The 21,351-nt window shown below is 42.7% G+C and overlaps 1 protein-coding gene across 1 annotated transcript; it reads left to right on the top strand.

Moving 5' to 3' along the window:
* The first annotated feature begins 5,608 nt into the window (after window positions 1-5,608).
* LOC145351342 (putative G-protein coupled receptor 139) lies at window positions 5,609-11,159 on the top strand. The gene is made up of 2 exons (XM_080200961.1): window positions 5,609-5,678; window positions 10,252-11,159. Exons 1-2 carry the CDS (start codon window positions 5,609-5,611, stop codon window positions 11,157-11,159), a joined length of 978 nt encoding a protein of 325 aa, XP_080057087.1.
* The last annotated feature ends 10,192 nt before the right edge of the window (window positions 11,160-21,351 follow it).

Below are 21,351 nucleotides of genomic sequence, written 5' to 3' on the forward strand. Positions count from 1 at the left end.
ATTCTTAATCACAAGATCCCACACTCATCCTTCTTCATGATACAAACTCAAACCTAAAATAGCCTGTTCATTCTTAGATTTCACAACGTACTGCTCTGAAAAACAATCCCTGATACATGCCACAAGTTCTTCTTCTATGCCACCCTTACTGGTTTCCTTTGTCCAATCCATATTCCGATTAATATGTCCCATGATAATTGCAGTTCCCTTCAAACATACACTTGATACTTCCTTTTTTATGCTCTGACTTCTTGAGATGTCACATTGTGGGGGTTATAGATTATGACCAAACTTGTAGTCATGATTTCAACCAAACTGATTCTACATCTCTATCCACTGTCTTCATATAAGGCGGAGCGCTGCTCTCAAACCTTCCTTGATTGTCAGCAGTACCCGAATCCTTTCCTCTTTGGCATATTCTTTTGGAACATTATATACACTGGATTAGTAAGGATTCACACGAGACGTCCTCCACGATTATCCTCAACACCGGTGCCTCAGAAGGCTATGACTTCAGCCCCTTACTATATTGCCTATAAACCTCTGACTTTGTGGCCAAATTCCCCTCCAACTCGATTTGCAAGTTTGCTGATTACACCACTGTGGCGGATGGAGTGTAAAACAATGACGAGACAGATTGCAGGAATGAGAGAGAATCTGTGACCTGGTGTGAGGACTATAATCTCTCCCTCAATGTCAACAAAACGAAGGAGATACTCATCGACTCAGGAAGCCAAGTAGAGAACATGCCCCTGTCTACATTAATTAGGATGAAGAAGTAGCTAAGACCTTCACGTTTTTAGGTGTCCAGATTACTAAAAACCTATCCTGGAATTCTATGCTGACACTGTAGTTATGAAATCCCAACAACGCCTTTGTTTTCTCAGAAGACAATGGAAATTTGGCATGCCACCTACGACTCTCACCAACTTTTACAGATGCACCATAGAAAATATTATTTCTGGTTGTATCAGAGAATGAAGTATGGACCACATAAAAAAAGTTAGAAACGTAGAAACAGGGATGTTAATATGTACACCAATGTCACTATTAATCATGGAATCTATAACTGTAAGGACAGAATATAATCAAACTAGTGCTCAACGATGCAGCATGAAATACATCTATAAATTAATATTGTAAAATAAGATAATGCTAATCTGCAGGTAGAACGGGCAAATAAACCTATGGTTTAAATGAGTGGAAATCTGATTAATCTCGAATGATGAGGTACGATTGTCTTCCAATTTTGCTGTATTCGTATTCTCCAGGCTACAATACACAATGATTTTGTTATAAATGCTGCTCTCCATACTACAATGAGTCATCTATGCTCATAAAAATAGCAATGATGAAGATAAGGCATATAAAGTGAACAGATCAGGCGTTGGCAAAGTGCGCGTTTATGAAGATTGGAAAATGGGTTGGCTTTGGGAAGGCTGGGCGAGGTAATAAGGAATTCTTCTGACCGCAGATTTCAGATTTCTACAGACAAGGCTTAAAATTGCGCAATGAAGAGAACAGAGTACTGTAACATAGAACAACGCTGAACTTTAAAATAATCAGTGAAAGAAACAGATAAATAATGGACGGTTTGAATTTCAGAAGGTAACTAAAATGTAGCGTGTACAATCTGAAAAGATGGTGGAATCAGATTGCATTGAAACAGTCAAAATGCAAATTAATATGAACCGAAAGAGAAATAATTCCCAGAGCGATGGGAGGTGGGTTGAGAAACGAAATTGAGAGCTCATTCAAATGTCGTCACAGACTAGATGGGCCGACAGGCCTCCGTCTGTATTGTGCGATTGTGTGGTTACATACATTTGACATTAACCTGAACTGGGGAATCATAACAAAATAAACTCTGCTCGAGACGCTTAAGGCGATGAATTTCCACGTATATAACGGGAAGTTGGTTGATATTTGGGTTCGATCAGTTAATTTCTTCTGAACAGAACATAACGCAAAATCTATGAGAACCTGGCTCAGGAAAGAGCTTGAAAATAATGAGGAGGGTGGAAAAGTTTGGAAGGAAAAGTGGGAAGTTCAGTTTCCGGAGTGGGAAGCTGCTTTCTGTTGTACTAAATTTATGTGTGAACAACGACCGCAGCAGGACTCAAAACAACATTCTGCCAACAACATCACCGCAAGATCATGGAAAAAGAACCTTTCATTGAGTAAGGTATGAAAGCTCGCAAATCAATTCATTTTCTCTCACCAGTCTTTCAGTTTCATTGCGCCGCAATTCACTCTCCCCCTTGTGCTTCCCTGGAACTTTCTTTATTTCCAGACGTTAAACCTCTGTTCAGTCCTTACATTTAAAAGACTGGCCTGCCCTTTAATCATGTCCTTTTACATTATTTATGTAGATTTTTTTCCAAAATTTCGAGATGCATGGGAAACAGATAAGCTCAAACAATGTTTTCCCCTGGCTCAGAATCTCGGACTAAGGACCACAGTCAAAACAAAACACAGAAGCCCGAGATTTCAGCTTTGAAGGGAGGAAACTATTCGGCAAACCGTTTTAGATCTTTGGGTCTCCCTTCTGATTGAAGTAATCATTGCTTGGCCAATTGTCTTATTTTAAATCTGAGATAGATGGAGGTTTGTTAAGAAATGGCACTAACTAATGTATGGGGAAAGACAATCATATAGACTTTGTTGCCAGTTAACGGAGCAGGCTGAATATTCTAAATGGTCAAAAACAGCAAAGTTCGGGGACCAGCACTTCAGCTTCCGACTCTATCACACTCTTGACTCAGCACTAAGTTGAACAATCTTAGATCATAATGCCTGCCTCCGTGTTGTTTATGCTCGTTTTTGCTAGATCATTTTTCATTTTCTTAAAACTGTATTCTTTTTTTTACGTTGCATTGCAACAGGTATTGTTCAACCGTCCGCGCCCTCTTCCTAAATGGACAGACCATTTCTATCTTTACTATGGCCATTTTCAATGGCTTTGGATTTTGAAGAGAAACCATTTGGCATTTAATCCTCCTTTCCCACCCTCTCCCTTACGGATGACTGTATGTATTGCCCACCTATACCCCCGTCCCCACCCTCACCCCTCCCGCTTCACCGTCCAGCTGCTGAAATCCTCTTACATTTTAGTCGATATTGTGCCTTTACGACATGCAGTTTAATCACGTTTCTCTGCAGTGTTTTCAAGCGTTTCCCAGCATTTTATTGGCAATCTGATGTCTATAGTTGGTGTCCTCTAATTATTACTGAAGCAATACAATAGACAGCATTCTAATTTTAATCTGGACTAATACAGCGTCCTGAGGTTTAATGGTCCTTTGAGATTGCTGAGTGGAGCTTTATTTGGGGATGATTGACAGATCAGGAGATATATCTAGTGGCACATTTTTTTCCCCACAGAAAAGTTCAAATTTAGTTTCATTTCTGAATTGCTGACAGGAGCTGGTGGAAGAAGGCATACTCTCCCTCTCTCTCTCTCCAGAGGCTGGAAAAAGTTTGATTTACTTTGATTTGATTGATTATTGCATCACGCATTAGCATAGCATAATATTATTGAAAAGTAGCGTTGCTTGCATGGTATGCTCATAAAACATACGGTTCAGAAAGGACAGGAGAGAGTGCAGCGAATTATTCATGTTGGAAACGGATTTGGAGAAGAAAATTAAAGTGGATCCAAGATCGTGGGTTTGAGAGATCAAAACAATAGTTGATAATATACATGAAAAAAAACTCAGAAATCACCTTTGATTACAATAGCGGCGAGGGAGACATACAGCTGCATTATGTCGTCATGCGTAAAGGTGTTTGTACGGCAAATAACTGAGAAGCGTTTCCATGCAAGACAATGTTCATCCAACAGAGACTGTCAGCGGCAAAGCTGATTGCAAATGAAACAAATCGCAGAGGCCGTGTAATCTGGCTCTCAAAGCAACGGAATGCAAAGTTCGCATACCCAAAAGTGAAACGAGGAATTCAGGGAGCAAATACAGAGACAGCTAAGAGACAGAGACGAAGATACAACAAACACCGCGGAGCACTGTCGCAACAGTATGGCTGACTTGATTGGACAATGTTCAGAGTGGCTTAGACCGAGAAAATGGCGGTGCAATAAAAAAAAGTAACAATCAATGAAAAGACCATTCCGTTTAAGAAATGGAAACAGTTACTTCCAAAGAAGATTAAGAAAATTACGAAAAAAAATAAAAATTTTGGAAAGAAAGGCTTTGGATGATATAAAAGTCTCGAAACCAAGAGCGACAGAAAGGTCTGTTGAGAGTTCTACTTACTGGAGATAGATATAGAAACATTTGGAGACTGATCCAGCGAATGAAGGATGCAGATCCATAATCCTTATGCATGTTGTCCTAATCGGGAAAACGTTACCCGCACTTGGCAGAGCTGCAACAATATTCAAAGGAAAAGGTGACATAGAAAATCGCAGCAAAAACGATGAATTAAACTATACCTTCAAAATATGGAAAAAAGTAACGGATCAAGGATTGAGTAAAACAATGCAAATCCATGAAAACTGGTTCGGTTTTATGCCAGTAAGAAGGAGGCCGATGACATTTTGTTTAGAGAGCAGTCATATCTGGAAGAAAAATACAGCCTGAAAGTGAAATTCAGCTACCCCGGAGGAGCCGTATGCCTGCGAGTTCAGCGAAGATATGCGTAAAACTCTTGGGGTCCACGAGGTCAACATCCGAATATTACAGGATATGTACAAACAGGTGCCAAGGAAACAAACGAAGTGTAAAGGAAGGTTTCGACGCCAAATTTGGATTGCACCAAGGATCAGCAATGAGCTTTTTAATATTCCTGATTGCCATTGCTATTCTAACTAAAAAAAAAATACACTGGAAGTGCCATGGTCAATAATGTTGAAGATGAATTTGAGCTTTTTAGTAAGGAGCCTGAATGTCTGGAGAACTGAAGAACAACATTGGATGGAAGGTGTATGCTTGTCAGTCCACCGGATAAACGGGGTTTGTAATCTCAGCCCGAGACCTAAAAAGGAGAATGGACCTACAATATTATGAGTCAAGGGAAAGAGGAAGCGAACTGTTCCAATTACATAGAATGTTGTCTGTCAGAAAATGGAAGCAACGAAATTGAACGTAAGCCAATGATTTGCTCTGGCTAGTGTATTTAATTAGAATTGCGGTGGAGCCTTGTGAAATACGAAGATGTTATTGAAAATGGAAGGAAAAATCTGCAAGACATCTGTGAGTCAACATCGTCAAATACTGCAGAAGGGCAAGCAAGGGCAGGAAGAAACGACAAGGACAGGAAAATTAGTGGGTTTCTGATGGTGATATGAATGTGTGATAATGAAGAAGCTCAGGAACAAATATACCATTGATCAGTTAAGATTATAGACACTTGAAAACATTTCGCTGAGACAAAATTGAAATAGTATGGTGATGTGTTTTGGAAAAAAGGATCTGTGTTCTGATGTATCATAAAAATGTATTTGTTAAGTGGTTGTAAATAATGTCACTGATAATTACACCTGTTGGGCTCCCTGGAGCTTTCGTACGAGTATAAACATAGATTCCCTTCCAGTGCTTCATCCAGTCAACCTTTTTTTAGCTGTTCCAGAATTCATCCCTTCCCACGGAGAATGGAGAAACCAGTTATTTTGTTGGTGAAAGAGATTTACTACCCTATTCTCACAGCTGTTGGTCTTCCTGGTGAGTCCTGGTACCCCATTTATTGTGAATCAATGTAAACTGTATATATTTCCATACCACTTATTGGATAATGGGAGGTGTTTCCAGTATTTTATAATGGATAGTTGCGGGAACAAACTCATAAGCAGTTTGATCGCACCATCTGTGTTTCCCTCCATCTGGAAACATTACTCACGTGAGGATAATAATCACTGAATGTCCCACACATGTGGCCGAATTTCTGACTGCCATATCATTCAGCAAAGTGAGATCAGCAGCCGCTTATTAAATCATGGTTCGGATTCCATGTTTAAGACAGTTTTATTGAAAAAATCTATTTTATATTCCATGTGATATGCAAACAAATTTCCAGCACAGTTCAGGACGATCATCATTTCACATATATACATGGAGAAGACAAGCGTAGAGTAATGCAAATAATTCAAGGAGTCAGCAATCATAGTCCCTGCCTTCGTGGACGCTCTTCCTTTTGTCCCGATATTGAGAGGACAACAGAGAAACAGTGCGTCCTCTTCTCCAAAACAAAGAGTCCTGCAAAATAAATAATCTATTCTGTGCAACTGGAACACACCAAAGAATAAATATGTGTCGCACAACCTTTAAGACATGCAATATACTCAGAGTGCTTGCCGAGAAGGAAAAAGAAAGAAGAGGGTCCACGGCCCGCGAACGTAGGTCCCCCTCCCCTTCCATTGGTGGATCACCCAGAGGAAGACCCATCGTCAGCAAGGATATACCATATAACTATCCAGAATTTACAGGATGACAGTGTAGCAGCCGAGGGGAAAAGATGAAAATATCAAACAAGTGCGGGATAATGATTTATTTTAATCATATAGTGTTTGCTTAGGAGGGAGCTAATGGGATTTTGTTTATAGATGGAAATCTGCCAGTGGCTTCGATTAAGAGATTGAGATATGGGCTTTGGTTGATTGATAGCGTCGTGTGATATGCCACCGTGCCCTGTTAGCCTCTTGCGAACACAAAGGCGTTGGTGGACGTTTTTAACTATAGCATTGGTGTGGAGAGGCCTGGGCAAGTTTTTTTGCGATCAGGAATCCTAGAAATTTGAAGTCCTTGGCCATTCCACTTCATCTCGATGATGAAGACATGTCCTCCAGAGAAGGAGGTTCCCCTAGTGGAGATTTACCTATGATCCTTGGAAATCCTGCTGCATGGTGTATTGAACATTCTACTTAATGAAGGGGACTTCGCCAGCAGAGGATGGTTCAAGAGCTGATGCCTGCAAGAGGAGGAGGAAGAGCTGCTGTGAGATTCTTAGCTGAGTTTGAGAACTGGTCATTATGCTTTCATAATCTCGATTTGAAGGCTGGGTGTCTTGAGTTTCATGAAGGACATTTCATCCAGTTTTTGAAGCCTGTGGTCGGCTGGCGACCTCGTCAATGGTTTTGTGCTGTTTTGACGTCAATATTTGTTGAAAAGTGTTGGAGGCCGCCAATTGTGATAAGCGTTTCTTGCCCAGCAGAGGTTTGGGCTGCGGCTCATCTGGGCCCTGGCATGATGACATCATGGAAGAATGGTGACTTTGGTGATGTTCTGAATGTTTCCTGGGTGTTCCTCAATAATATGGTGATGGTCACTGTTTTTTTTCCAACTCCAAGGGAGGATTATAATCCTACAGTTTATCCATAATCCTGAATATGGTTCCCTTGTGATAATCCTGATTACGTATTGTTGTATTTTATCCTGAGGAGTGCATGCATTTTGCATTGTTATTTTTCTAGACCAGTATCCCAAGGTACACTATGAGGCCAGACCAAACCCGTAGCAATTTTTTCTATTTTGACATAAATGTGAGGACAGAGTGCTTCACTCCAGGAGGAATTCCACTGACAAATTAGGGATCTTCATATTGTTGCAAAGTTGGGTAGACTAATTGTAGATCAGTGTTTGTAAAATTGTATAATGCTCGGAAGAAAACGTTACATGGTCCCTTTAATAGGTAGTGCTTTTTCTGTGCTTAGAATTTTTTTAAAAATGCAAATACATAAGGGGCCCCAAACTGAAGCTTTGTATTGAAAGGCCAAGTAGCAGTTTTAACAAGACAACAGGCTGTCGAATGTAGGCAATCAGTTTCAATTAGGCGCTGAGGTACCAAGAACCTATTAAGTTTAAATCTCATGATTTTGACAACATAGGACCAATCCTATTGTGAGAAATATTGATATTCCATCACAGTGAGAGGAAAAGGGAGAGCAACTGCCACCTGCCACAGCTCATCGCTCTTCGCTAAAAGCAACATTTAAATTGCAAAGGTACCAAAGAAGAAAGGCGTTCCAAGAAGAAGAATCAGCAGAGAAGGCCCAAAATATTCCAGAAGATACAAAACCTGGTTGTAATTTAGAGAGTGACTAAAGTCTGTTGTTTTGTTGTTAATGAGTGGGAATTGCATTTATTAGAACAACATACCATTAGAATATTGTTTCATTCAGGTGTTTTAATAGTTGAGTTAATTAATGCACGGTTTATTAGATAAATAAGTTGTTACGTGTTGATTTTCAAGAGACTGTCAAGAAGTGTTTTGCATTTACCCACGAGATTTTGCCGGACCGCAAGTCACATCACTTCACACACACTTCCTACAGATTATAAGGGAAGTTACTCCTTTTTGGTGCGTTAGTGTTCTTTCTCAGAGGGGGGAATCAGCCTCCACTTGATAACAATAATAAAATATTTTTTCTTCATAACATGATAGCATTGCTGCCTCAGAGTGCCTCTGAACTGAAACTAAACCAGCACAAAACCCCTGCTACAGGCAAAGCAGTAACCACATTATCACATGACGCTATCAATCAACCTAAGCCCACATCTCAATCTTTTAATTGAAGTCGCTGGCAGATTTCCATCAAGAAACAAAATCCTATTAGCTCCCTCCTAAGCAAACACTATATGATAGCATTGCTGCCTCAGAGCGCCAGGGACCTGTGTTCCATTCCTGGCTCGTGTCGCTGTCTATGTGGAATATGCATATTCTCCCCTTGGGTTTCCTCAGACGCTCCGGTTTCCTCTCACACTTCAAAGATGTGCAGCAAAGGATGATTGGCCATGTTAAATTGTCCCTTAGCGTGCGGCGGTTTGTAGGGTAAATAAGCAGGGCTGTGGGCATAGTGCCTGGGTGGGATTGTGGTCGGTGCAGACTCGATTGCCCGAATGGCCTCCTTCTGAAATGTAGGCATTCTGTGATTCTATGAAATTCGGCATGTCTATTACGACTCTCACTATTATTTACAGATGCACCACTGAAAGTATCCTTTTCTGGATGTATCACGGCTTGGCATGGTTCCTGTTCCAACCAAGACCACAGTAAATTGCAAGGCATTGCAAACATAACTCAGACCATCACACAAACCTGTCTCCCTTCCCGCTGCTTTGGTAAAGCAGACAGCGTAATCAAGGACCCCATGCTCCCTGAACATAATCTCTTCCACCTTTTTCTGTTGGGAAAAAGTTTTAAAAGTCTGAGATCACATACCAACTGAATCAAGAACAGGTTTTTCCCTTCTGCCATTAAACCTTTTGAATGGACCTACCTTATATTAAGTTGATCTTTCTCAACACCTGAACTATGACTGTAACGCTACATATGTAGCTTTTCCTTTCCTTCTCCACTATGTACTCCATGGACGGTACGCTTTGCCTATATAGTGCGCCAGAAACAATACATTTCACTGAGTACCAATACATGTAAAAATGCAATATGGGGCGGCGTGGTGGCGCAGTGGTTGCCACTGCTGCTTCACAGCGCCAGGGTCCCATGGTCGATTCCCAGCTTAGTGACTGTCGCAGTGAAGTTTGCATTTCTCCCCGTGACTGCGTGTCTTTCCTCCAGGTGCTTCGGTTTCCTCCCACAGTGCAAACATGTGCAGCGTAGGTGTATTGGCCATGCTGAAATTCTCCCTCACTGTAACTGAACAGACGCCGGAGGTTAGCGACTAGGAGATGTTCACAGTAATTTCATTTCAGTGTGATAGCAAGCCTACTTGTGACGAATAAATAAACTTTATGGGACAATAATAAATCAAAGCTGATCACATCAAGCCTAATCAAAACAGAAAAGATTGTCATCTCCACATCATGTATTTTCTGTAAGATACCTTAAAGTTCATTGTGGTGAGTGCTCATAATCTGTGGCTGGGAACTTAGCAGGTATCCCACATTTTCACTCAGAAACGGTCATCATATTGCTGCCAGTTGCACCAACCAAGACTGAGCCTGTTCAACTGAAATGCTGCCATTGTGAAGCGGGCCGCAGCCAAGTCAATTCTAACCACATGTCACAAGTAAGTATTTCCTCGGCTCCCCATTTTAAAAACACAACAGATTTTTCCAAAAACATTGCAGAGATTGTATCTCAGTATCAACTACTCGCATGTCATGTATTAATACAAAAGAAAGGACGAAAAGATGAGTAACATCAGAACTTGTGGCCCGACCCTTTCAATTTTGATAAACATATTGACGGAATTTAACTGATCTCTACAAACATCTCCATGTCTATTTTCTCCAGGCACTGAAATGCTATTTACCTTCTCTCTCTCTTTCCCTCCTGCAGCAAACCTGATGACAATTGCGATCCTTTCCAGAGGAAATTGTGGCCTTTCCAAATGTATCTCTGTTTACATGCTGGCTATGGCGACAGCGGATCTACTAGTCATTTTCATCAATGTAATGTTATATTATATTTTCAGTTATCACTTTCCACTTTCATTCTTGTCCCAAACTTCTGTGTGTAAGACCATTTTATATATGACTGTTGTCAACCTAGACTGTTCTGTTTGGTTCACAGTCTCCTTCACATTTGACCGATTTGTAGCAATCTGCTGTCAGAAGTTTAAATTCAAGTTTTGTACCAAAAAAGCTTCAACTGCTGTCGTGACAACCATATCAGCGCTGGTCTTATTAAAAAACATTCCAGCTTTCTTTGCATATGAACATCAGCACCTAATTAATAATATGCAGTGGGGCTGTCGGGCGAGCTTGGCTTTTTTCTCTTCAACTCCAGGCAGAGCGTACATCTGGTTTCACGGCGCTTGGGTTCTTTGGCTTCCTTTTTCTCACATCGTCTTGTTTAACTCCTTAACCGTCCGATGCATTTTAGTGGCCAATCGAGCCCGTACGAGACTGCGGGGTGACAGGAGTAAAGATCACAGCGATTCCGAGACGGAGAACCGAAGGAAATCCATCATTATGTTGTTCACTGTATCGGTCACTTTTATTTTGCTCTGGTTGACATATGCTGTGAGTTTAGTAACTACTAAACTGTCGAACACCATCTATTATCTAGGAGACCGCACAAACCCTGCGTATATTGCTACTGAAACCGGGGCTTTCCTGAAATTGTTGAGTTGCTTTCAAAATCCGTGTATATACACAGTGACCCAGAGCAAATTCAGAAAAGAACTGAAGAATGCGGCGAAATATCCATGGAGACTAATTCCCAGATTAGTTGGAAATAATTAGGATTAAAGAAAATCAAATTAGCAAAACCCACTTGAAAATCTAAACCTACAGACATTTTCCATCGTTGCACGGTTTTGTTGATGTAAAGGGGTTCACTTAATGTTCATGCTTCTATGATGGTCTATAACTTGGTTGATGTAGGTATCATTTTCCCGTTTTGTTTTTTTCTCAGCCCAGTTACTACCAAACAATCAAGCAGCACTTATTATCGAAGTGCCCGTCATCATGTCGTGCCAGACTCGATGACAGTCATCCAGTCTTTTCCATTTCCTTCTTTGCTCTCCATAGAATTTCCCTCACAAAGCGTCCCTTTGACTTCATTCCACAAATCTTCTAACTTGCACCAACTACTCCCTCCTTTGCAGTGATGATATGTCAACTGTTGCTCCCAGCTATCTGCTCTGAGCTTTGAAACATTTCAAATTTGCGTTAATTTCGGGAAGATATACATAACAGAAATTGGATTGGGAGGCTACAAATGCAAGGAGGTGGATTTCAGGCGGCAGTAAACCATTTGAAACAGTGTTGGTTGGTGCAGAGTGTGAACGTCAGACACTTAAATATTGCAAATTACAAATTGCGATGGAAAAGGTCCATCATTCCCCTTACGGAATTTTGACCCGTATAACACGCAATAAGTAACATCAATCAGTTTTTTTTTGCTGTTAGCAATTGAGGCCAATCGTTCAAGATTGACTACTTGACGTGAAACTGCAAAAATAACATTTTTTCTTTCCTAAGTAAGATTGCATCGGATTTGGAATGGGGATCTCCAGTTTATTAGTCAGATGCTTGGACCAATGAAACCTTGCGCCCTAAACTGGTCCCCCAAACATGGAATATAACGCTTTTGAATTGAATCACAATATTTTGCTATAATCGTTATTATAACCTAAGAACCTAAGGGGCCCCACACCAGTGAGAATTGAAGGCTTGCGTTGGAAAAGAGAGTAGCTGTTGCTGAGCAGTTTTGTGTAGAAGGGATCAACCCTGGTTCAATGGAATTTACAGGAGCACATGCCAGGAGCAGCTCCAGGTATACTTGCATGTACTACTTGCATGTCAAGCAGCAAATACAGGAAGTGATAGACAGGGCTAAGCGATCCTGCAACTGAAGTATCAGATTCAAACTCTGCAATCCTGTAGCATTCAGTCAGAAATAGTGGTGGACAATCATATGCATCACTGGTGGAGATGCACCGACAAACATCCCCACCCTCTAGAATGGAGGACCCAACACGTAAGTGCGAAAGATAAGGCTGAATCAATCGCCGCAATCTTCAGACTAATGTGTGGAGTGGATGATTCATCTCGGTCTCCTCCAGTGTCCACAGTGTCAAAAATGCCAGTCTCCAGCCAATTCGAGTCACTCCACGTGATACAAAGAAACAGTTGGAAGCACTGGATACTGCAAAAGCAATGGGCTCTAATATCATTTTGGTAATTGTACTGGGGATCTGTGATGCTGAAATTGCTGCTCCCCAGCCTAGCTCTTCCAATACAAATTTTAAAAATGGCATTTACCCGACAGTGTGGAGAATGTCCTACAAATAAAAAAAAGCAGGACAAATCTAATCCCACCAATTACCACTCCATCAATCCATCTTGATCATCAGTAAAGTGATGGAAGGGGCCATTAACAATGCTATCAAGTAGCATCTGCTTAACAATAATCTGCTGAGTGATGCCTAGTTTGGTTTCGGCAGGGTCTCACAGCTCCTAACCTGATTGGTTAAAGCACGAGCAAAAGAGGTGAATGGCAGAAGTGAGGTGAGAGTGACAGCCCTTGACATCAAGGCAGTATTCAATCAAGTGCGGCATCAAGCAACCCTAACAAAATTGGAATCAATAGGCATTGTTGGCAAAATCTCCACTGGTTGCATTCATACCTGGCACATAGAAAGATGGCTGTGGTTGTGCGGGGTCAGTCATCTCAGTTCTAGGATATTTCTGCAGGAGTCCCTCAGGGTAGTGTCCTGGGCCCAAGCATATTCAGCTGTTTCATGAATGGCATTCCCTCTGTCGCAAGGTGAAAAGTGGGAATGTTCGCCAATGATTGCAAAATGTTCACCATTATTCACAATTCCTCAGCTAGTGAATCAGTCCATATTTAAATGCAACAAAATCTGGACAATATCCAGTTTCGGAATGACAAGTGGCAACTAATATTCGGGCCGCACACATTTCAGTCAAGGACTATCACCATTAAGAGACAGTCTAACCACTGCCACTTAGCATTCAATGGTGCTAACTTCACTGAATCCCCCACTGTCAGCATCCTAGGGGTTACCATTGATCAGCACGTCAACTCTACACACTACATAAACACAATGGCTGCAAGGGCAGGTCAGGGGCTAGGAATATTGGAACGTCTAACTCACCTCCTGACTCCACAAAGCCTGTCCATACTCTACAAGGCACAAGTCACAAATGTGATTAAATACTAACTACTTGCTTGGATAGGTGCAGCTCCGGCAACACTCAAGAAACTTGACACCATCCAGGACAAAGCAGACCGCTTAATTGGCACCACATCCACAAAAATCCATTCCCTCCACATCGGACGCTCATTGGCAGCCGTATGTGCTATCAATAAGATGCACTGCGAAAATTCATCAGTGATCCTTATATAGCTCTTCGCTCCCACGACAACTTTCATCTAGAAGGACAAAGGGAACAGATATATGGAAACACTACCGCGTGCAAGTTCCCAGCCAAGCCACTGAACATCCTGCCTTGGAAATATACCGTCGTTTCTTAGCAGGCGCTGGGTCAAAATCCTGGAATTCCCTCCGTAACGGCATTGTGGGTCAACCCACAGTTCGTGGACTGCAGCCATTGACTGCAGCTCACCACCGCACTCTCAAGAGCAATAAGGGATGGGCAATAAATGGTGGCCAGCCAGCGTTGCCCATGTGCCACGAATGAATTGAAAATATTGAGACTGCTCTTGGGTGGGTGGGGGGGCGGGGGGGGGAGGGCGGAGGAGGGGGGTGTCGGGGGTTGGGGGGGGAGGGCGGGGGGAACGCTTACAACTTGTTTGTAGTCTGTAGACTTTAATTTGCAAATACAAGAGTTCTAACATTTCATGAGCTCTTAGTGAGCAAGAAGAATTCTGCTTTCTCTGCTCAATATAAATACGCGATTACAGTACGAAACTTTCAAATGAAACACAAAACCTTGCCAAAACTCAAAAGATCCGGCGGAGTCTGGGGAGAAAGAAAATAGTTCTGTTTTCGAGTCCTTGTTATTCTTTTTGAGAACTGCAGCCAGACCTTCTGAATGTTTCCAGCATTTTCTGTTTTTTTTTGTATTTAGTATTTCCAGAATCCACGGCCTTCCGCGTTTCCATTAGTAAACCTATATAACTGTGAGCAGGACTGTGAATTACATTGCAATTTAAATCTCACATTGTGACAGGATTTGGATTAAATTTGTCTGTCAATCTGCTGCTCAATTAGCTACTATGTTTTTGTTTTCTATTGCGAGATTCACACAGTCCCTGGCAATCTTACATTAGATGCGATTTGGGCGCTGGGGTTCCTGTACAAATCTGTCAGTGGGACTGATTTGGAGTGAAATGAAAGAGACCTATTCCTCTCTTACCCCGTTTCAATGTTAGATTAAAATATATCTCTGGAATTTGGGATTAACGTGGAATTAATTACTTCTGCTGTCTGTGCCTGTGGAACTAATGAGCTGTCTGTGTCGCCAGGTCTCTGAGGGATAATGCAGCTAACGTGACTGAGAACGAGCTGCCTGCGTTTTTCTTATATCTCAAGTGGGGGGTTGGAAAAAGAATAAAAGGGGAAGTCTATGATGCGATAGCGAGCTGGAGAGGTTCAGTGATAAATGTGACAAAATAGCAACGAAGCTGCAAGGTCAGAGATATAGTGGGATCAGTAAAGAAACCAAAATGGGCGGATGAATACCATGACCCTGAATGGGCGAAAGCCAAGAAAATAAAAGAGGAAATATCTTAAAACGGAACAAAATGGTGGCAGATATTACCATGAACGTTACGGTGTCCCATTACTGTCGTTACCCAAAAGAACCCCTCCATTACTGTCGTTGCTTAAAATATCTCGATTAGTATCAGGTGATGAATAACTTCTGGCTCGTTATTAATTTCTAAACCAAACATGGCCATTCCTTTCAATTTTAAATAGTTTTGCTATCGCAGTCAATTCTTGACAGAAGTTACCAATTCACTGATCTACAGAAATTCCCATTCAGTTCAGTTCAGGTGCAAGATCGGTGTTCAGACACATCCGAAAGTGCCGCTGGTCCATTGGTGTGAAGAACACTTCGACTCAGAGTTTCTCATATCCCGGGATCTCGAAATGAAAACAATTGTTCCTGACTGAGAAAAATCTTTACCTGCTCTCACTCTGGCCCACACACTAACACTTTTCAAATGCTGATTTTCATTTGGTGTGACGCATTTTATTGTAATAAAAAGTCTCCCGATTATGAATTTAATGCTAGTTTCCTATGTGCCAAGCGGTTATACTCCTATTACCCCTTCACAGAGAAATATGTGCTTTGAATCTGCAATGACAAATAGGAGTGTGAAGAATTAACATAAGAATATAAGAACATAAGAAATAGGAGCAGGAGTAGGCCACCTAGCCCCTCGAGCCTGCCCCACCATTCAATAAGATCATGGCTGATCTGAAGTGAATCAGTTCCACGTACCCGCGTGCTCCCCATTACCCTTGATTCCCTTATCGATCAGAAATCTATCTACCCGTGACTTAAACATATTCAACGAGGTAGCCTCCGTCACTTCAATGGGCAGAGAATTCCAGAGATTGACCACCCTCTGAGAGAAGAAGTTCCTCCTGGGTTCTAAACTGAACTCCACTAGCCACCGCACCGCCCCCCCCCCCCGCCCCTCTTATTTTGAGGCTGTGCCCTCTAGTTCTGGTTTCCTTTCTAAGTGGAAATAGTCTCTCTACCTCTACCCTATCTAGCCCCTCCATTATCTTATATGTCTCTATAAGATCACCCCTCAGCCTTCTAAACTCCAACGAGTACAGGCCCAATCTAGTCAATCTCTCCTCATAAGCTCACCCCCTCATCTCCGGTATCAACCTGGTGAACCTTCTCTGTACTCCCTCCAAGGCCAATATCTACTTTCGCAAATAAGGGGACCAAAGTTGCACACAGTGAACCATGAACTGTGGGACCGAACGGCTGCGGGCCTCCTTCAGTGATCACGAAGAGACACTGGAAGGGTGACAGATACCTTCCCCAGATGAACTGGTTCTGTTTCAAATCCAGTCTGGAATTTATACAACCGTGAATTGACAGCTTTCTGAAATGCATAAATTGAATTGTCCCATGTTCAGTAAGGTTGTATCAAATACTCCTTATCACTTTTGGTGTTGACAATGCCCGCCTGTCAAGTGGGTTCCTGGGTTCAAATTCCGAACTAGAAGAAATTTAAATTTTGTTTGACCAAATAAACAGATTTCGAAGTAATCTTTCTAATTGGAAATGTTTCAAGTGCAGATACAGCGAGTGCAGATGAAGCAAAAAAAGATTGAAAACATCGTAGGTTTGACAGCATCTGTGGAGAGAGTAGATCCAACATAAGAACATAAGAAATAGGAGCAGGAGTAGGCCATCTAGCCCTTTGAGCCTGCCCCGCCATTCAATAAGATCATGGCTGATCTGTCGTGGCTCAGTTCCACTTTCCCGCCCTCTCCCCATAACCCTTAATCCCCTCGCTTATCAAAAACCCATCAACCCGCGTCTTAAAAATATTTAGCGAGGTAGCCTCCACCACTTCAACGGGCAGAGAATTCCACAGATTCACCACCCTTTGAGTGAAGAAGTTCCTCCTCAACTCCATTCTAAACCGCCTCCCCTTTATCTTGAGGCTGTGCCCCCTAGTCCTACTGTCTTTTTTGAGCGGGAAGAGTCTCTCCACCTCTATCCTATCCATCCCATTCATCATCTTATACGTCTCAATGAGATCTCCCCTCATTCTTCTAAACTCTAACGAGTACAAGCCTAGTTTATTCAGCCTCTCCTCATAGCTCAACCCCCTCAACTCCGGCATCAGCCTAGTAAACCTCCTCTGCACTCCCTCCAAGGCCAAAATATCCTTGCGTAAGTACGGCGCCCAAAACTGCACACAGTACTCCAGCTGCGGCCTCACCAATGCCCTGTACAGCTGCAGCAAGACCTCCCTGCTTTTATATTCAATCCCCCTCGCTATGAAGGCCAGCATCCCATTAGCCTTCCTGACCACCTGCTGCACCTGCAGGCTGAGTTTTTGCAACTCATGCACAAGGACCCCGAGGTCCCTCTGCACCGTCGCCTGCTGCAGTTTTTCGCCACGTAAGTAATAGTCCTTCCTACCATTATTCCTACCAAAGTGGACCACCTCGCACTTGCCAACATTAAATTCCATTTGCCAGTTCCTGGCTCATTCGCCCAGCCTATCTAGATCCTTCTGCAGACTCTCCACACGCTCCGCGCAATTTGCCGTTCCACCAATCTTGGTGTCAGCAGTAAATTTCGATACCATACACTCGGTTCCCTCCTCCACACATTTTACAATTTCCAGATTAGAGGAGAACGCAGAGAAATAATCGTCCACATGACATTGCCCACGAGCTCTGAGTGCATCTTGTTCAACTGAACATCAGCTTTCATGTAACTTTTCTCCCTACAGCATTTATCACTCCGACGTTTCATTGGTTATCTCCTTGAAAAAGGGGATTTGTTTCAGTTATTGCTAGTTACCAGTTGAGCTCTGACGAAGAGTCATCCGGACTGGAAATGTAGCCTCTATTCTCTTTCCACAGATGATGTCAGACCTGCTGAGACTTTCCAGCATTTTCTGTTTTTGTTTCAGATTCCAGCGTCGGCAGGAATTTGATTATGTGTGACCAATTCAGTGGTTGGTGAATAATGTTACTAGTGATCGCATCATGTGTAACGAGTGACTCAAATTTACTCTACATCTGCCAATCTCTGAGACAGGGGAGTGTGAAAATATTTTTGGATGCTTCAATATATTGTGTCTGAATGAGATCAGGGTGCCACCGTGATTAGCACTGCTGCTTCACAATGCCAAGGAACCGGGATCAATTCCTGCCTTGGATCCCCGTCTATGTGAAGTTTGCACGTTTTTTGCATGTTTACGAGGGTTTCCTTGGATGCTCTGGCTTCCTCCCACAGTCCAAGGATGGGCAAGTTAGTTCGACTGAACATGTTAAATTGCCTCTTAATATCAGGGGGAACCAGCTAAGAAAAATGAATGTGGGAATAACGTCTTAATGGGATTGTGATCGATCCAGACTCGATGGGCCAAATGGCTTCCTTCTGCACTTCAAATTCTACGTGAGCAAAGTCTAATTGGTCCGCCGATTGTCCTTTTTTTCCCCCCAGAAGAATGAGGGGAGACCTGTAGAAACATATAAGGAAGAGACTACTGAAAATAGATGTTGACTGTTTAGAGGAGTGAAACGTTGGAGTAATAATGGGAAAGTCAGAGATGGCAGAGCCACTAAACCAATACTTTGTCTTCAAAGCAAAAGATAATAAATCTGTCCAAATAACTGCAGTTAAAACAGTGGAACTTAGTGAAATTACTATAAGCATTGAGACAGTACTCAGTAAACTGAAGGGTTTAAAATACGACCACAGCATCTGATAGCCGACACCCTAGGGTGTTAAAGGACATGACAGTAGGGATAGTGGATGCATTAATGATGATATTTCAAAGTTTCCTGGATTCCATAAAGGTACTGGTGGATTGGAAACAGGCTAATGTGACTCCTTTATTCAAGAAAAGAGAGAGGCAAAAAGTCAAAGAAAAAATATACCAGTTAGGTTGACCTCTGTGGCGAGAAAGTTCCTGGAGTCAATCATTTAGGATGAGGCCACTGATCATGTGGAAAAGCAAAGCTCAATTCACCAACACCAGCATGGCTTTTTCAAGGACAAGTATTGTTTGACAAACCTGCTAGAATTCTTTGAGGATGTAACCAGCAAGGTCAATAATGGGGATCCTGTGGATGTGATCTACCTGGACTTCCAGAGCGCATTTCATAAGATGCCGCACCGCCCCCCCCCCCCGCCCCCCCACCACCCCCCCACCCCCCGCAAGAGACTAATTCATAAGGTTAGATCCAAATGGATTGGGTGTAGAGTAATGGCTTGGATTGAGGATTACATAGAACATAGAACATTACAGCGCAGAACAGGCCCTTCGGCCCACGATGTTGCGCCGACCAGTTACAAAAACAATGACCCACTAGCCTATACCAATCCCTTTTCGTCCATAAACCTATCCAGAGATCTCTTAAACGCCCCCAAACTAGACGCATTTACAACTGCAGCAGGCAGGGCATTCCAATCCCTCACCACCCGCTGGGTAAAGAACCTACCCCTGACATCCGTCCTGTAGCTACCCCCCCTTAATTTAAAGCCATGCCCCCTCGTGCTAGCTTTCTCCATCCGAGGAAAAAGGCTATCACTATCCACCCTATCTAAACCTCTAATCATCTTATATGTTTCAATAAGATCCCCTCTTAGCCGCCTTCTTTCCAACGAAAACAACCCTAAATCCCTCAGTCTCTCCTCATAGGACCTCCCCACCATACCAGGCAACATCCTAGTAAACCTCCTCTGCACCCTCTCCAACGCCTCCACATCCTTCTTGTAATGCGGGGACCAGAACTGCACACAGTACTCCAAGTGCGGCCGCACTAGAGTAGTGTACAGTTGCAACATTACACTGCGACTCCTAAATTCAATCCCCCTACCAATAAACGCCAAGACACCGTACGCCTTCTTAACAACCTTATCTACTTGATTCCCAACTTTCAGGGATCTATGTACACACACACCTAGATCCCTCTGTTCATCCACACTATTCAAAGTCCTCCCGTTAGCCCTATACTCGACACATCTGTTGCTCCTACCAAAGTGAATTACCTCACACTTCTCCGCATTAAATTCCATCTGCCACCTCTCGGCCCAGCTCTGCAACCTATCTAAGTCTCCCTGCAGACTATGACACCCTTCCTCACAATCTACCACACCTCCAATTTTGGTGTCATCAGCAAATTTACTAATCCACCCAACTATACCCTCATCCAGATCATTAATAAAAATTACAAACAACAGTGGCCCCAAAACAGATCCCTGAGGCACACCACTCGTAACTGTACTCCATGATGAATATTTACCATCCACCACCACCCTCTGTCTCCTATCTGATAGCCAATTCCTGATCCAACTTCCTAGATTACCCACAATCCCATACATCTGCATTTTCTGCAGAAGCCTACCATGGTGAACCTTATCGAACGCCTTACTAAAATCCATGTATACCACGTCAACTGCCTTGCCCCCATCCACCTCTTTGGTCACCTTCTCAAAAAACTCAATAAGGTTAGTAAGGCACGACCTACCCGCTACAAAACCATGCTGACTATTTCTAATCAATTCATTACACTCCAAATAACTATAAATCCTATCCCTAATAATTTTTTCTAAAACCTTGCCCACAACAGAAGTAAGACTCACCGGTCTATAATTCCCGGCAAAGTCTCTGTTCCCCTTCTTAAACAATGGGACAACATTCGCTATCCTCCAATCCTCCGGGACTACACCAGAGACCAATGACGACCTGAAGATCTGAGCCAGAGGCTCTGCAATCACCTCTCTAGCCTCCCAGAGAATCCTAGGGTAGATCCCATCCGGACCAGGGGACTTATCTATTTTCAGCCCCTCAAGAATTTCCAGCACATCCCCTTTATCAACCGTAATACTGTCTATTTTACACCCCTGCAACCCAATGTCCTCCTCAGCTATATTCATGTCCCCCTGCGTGAACACCGAAGAGAAATATTGGTTCAATACTTCTCCAATCTCCTCCGGTTCCACACACAACTTCCCCCTGCTGTCTGTAACTGGCCCTAATCTTGCCCTGACCAACCTTCTGTTCTTGACATACCTATAGAACGCCTTAGGATTCTCCTTAATCCTATCAGCCAAAGTCTTCTCATGTCCTCTTTTAGCCCTTCTCAACTCACTCTTCAACTCCCTCCTAGCCAATCTAAAGCTTTCTAGTGCACTATCTGAGCCCTCCAATCTCATCCGAACATAAGCCTCCTTTTTCTTTTTAACCATCGACTCAACTCTTTTAGTGCACCACGGTTCCCTA

Source organism: Carcharhinus amblyrhynchos, chromosome 13 (assembly GCF_965287045.1).
Source record: "Carcharhinus amblyrhynchos chromosome 13, sCarAmb.v2.hapA, whole genome shotgun sequence".
NCBI lineage: Eukaryota > Metazoa > Chordata > Chondrichthyes > Carcharhiniformes > Carcharhinidae > Carcharhinus > Carcharhinus amblyrhynchos.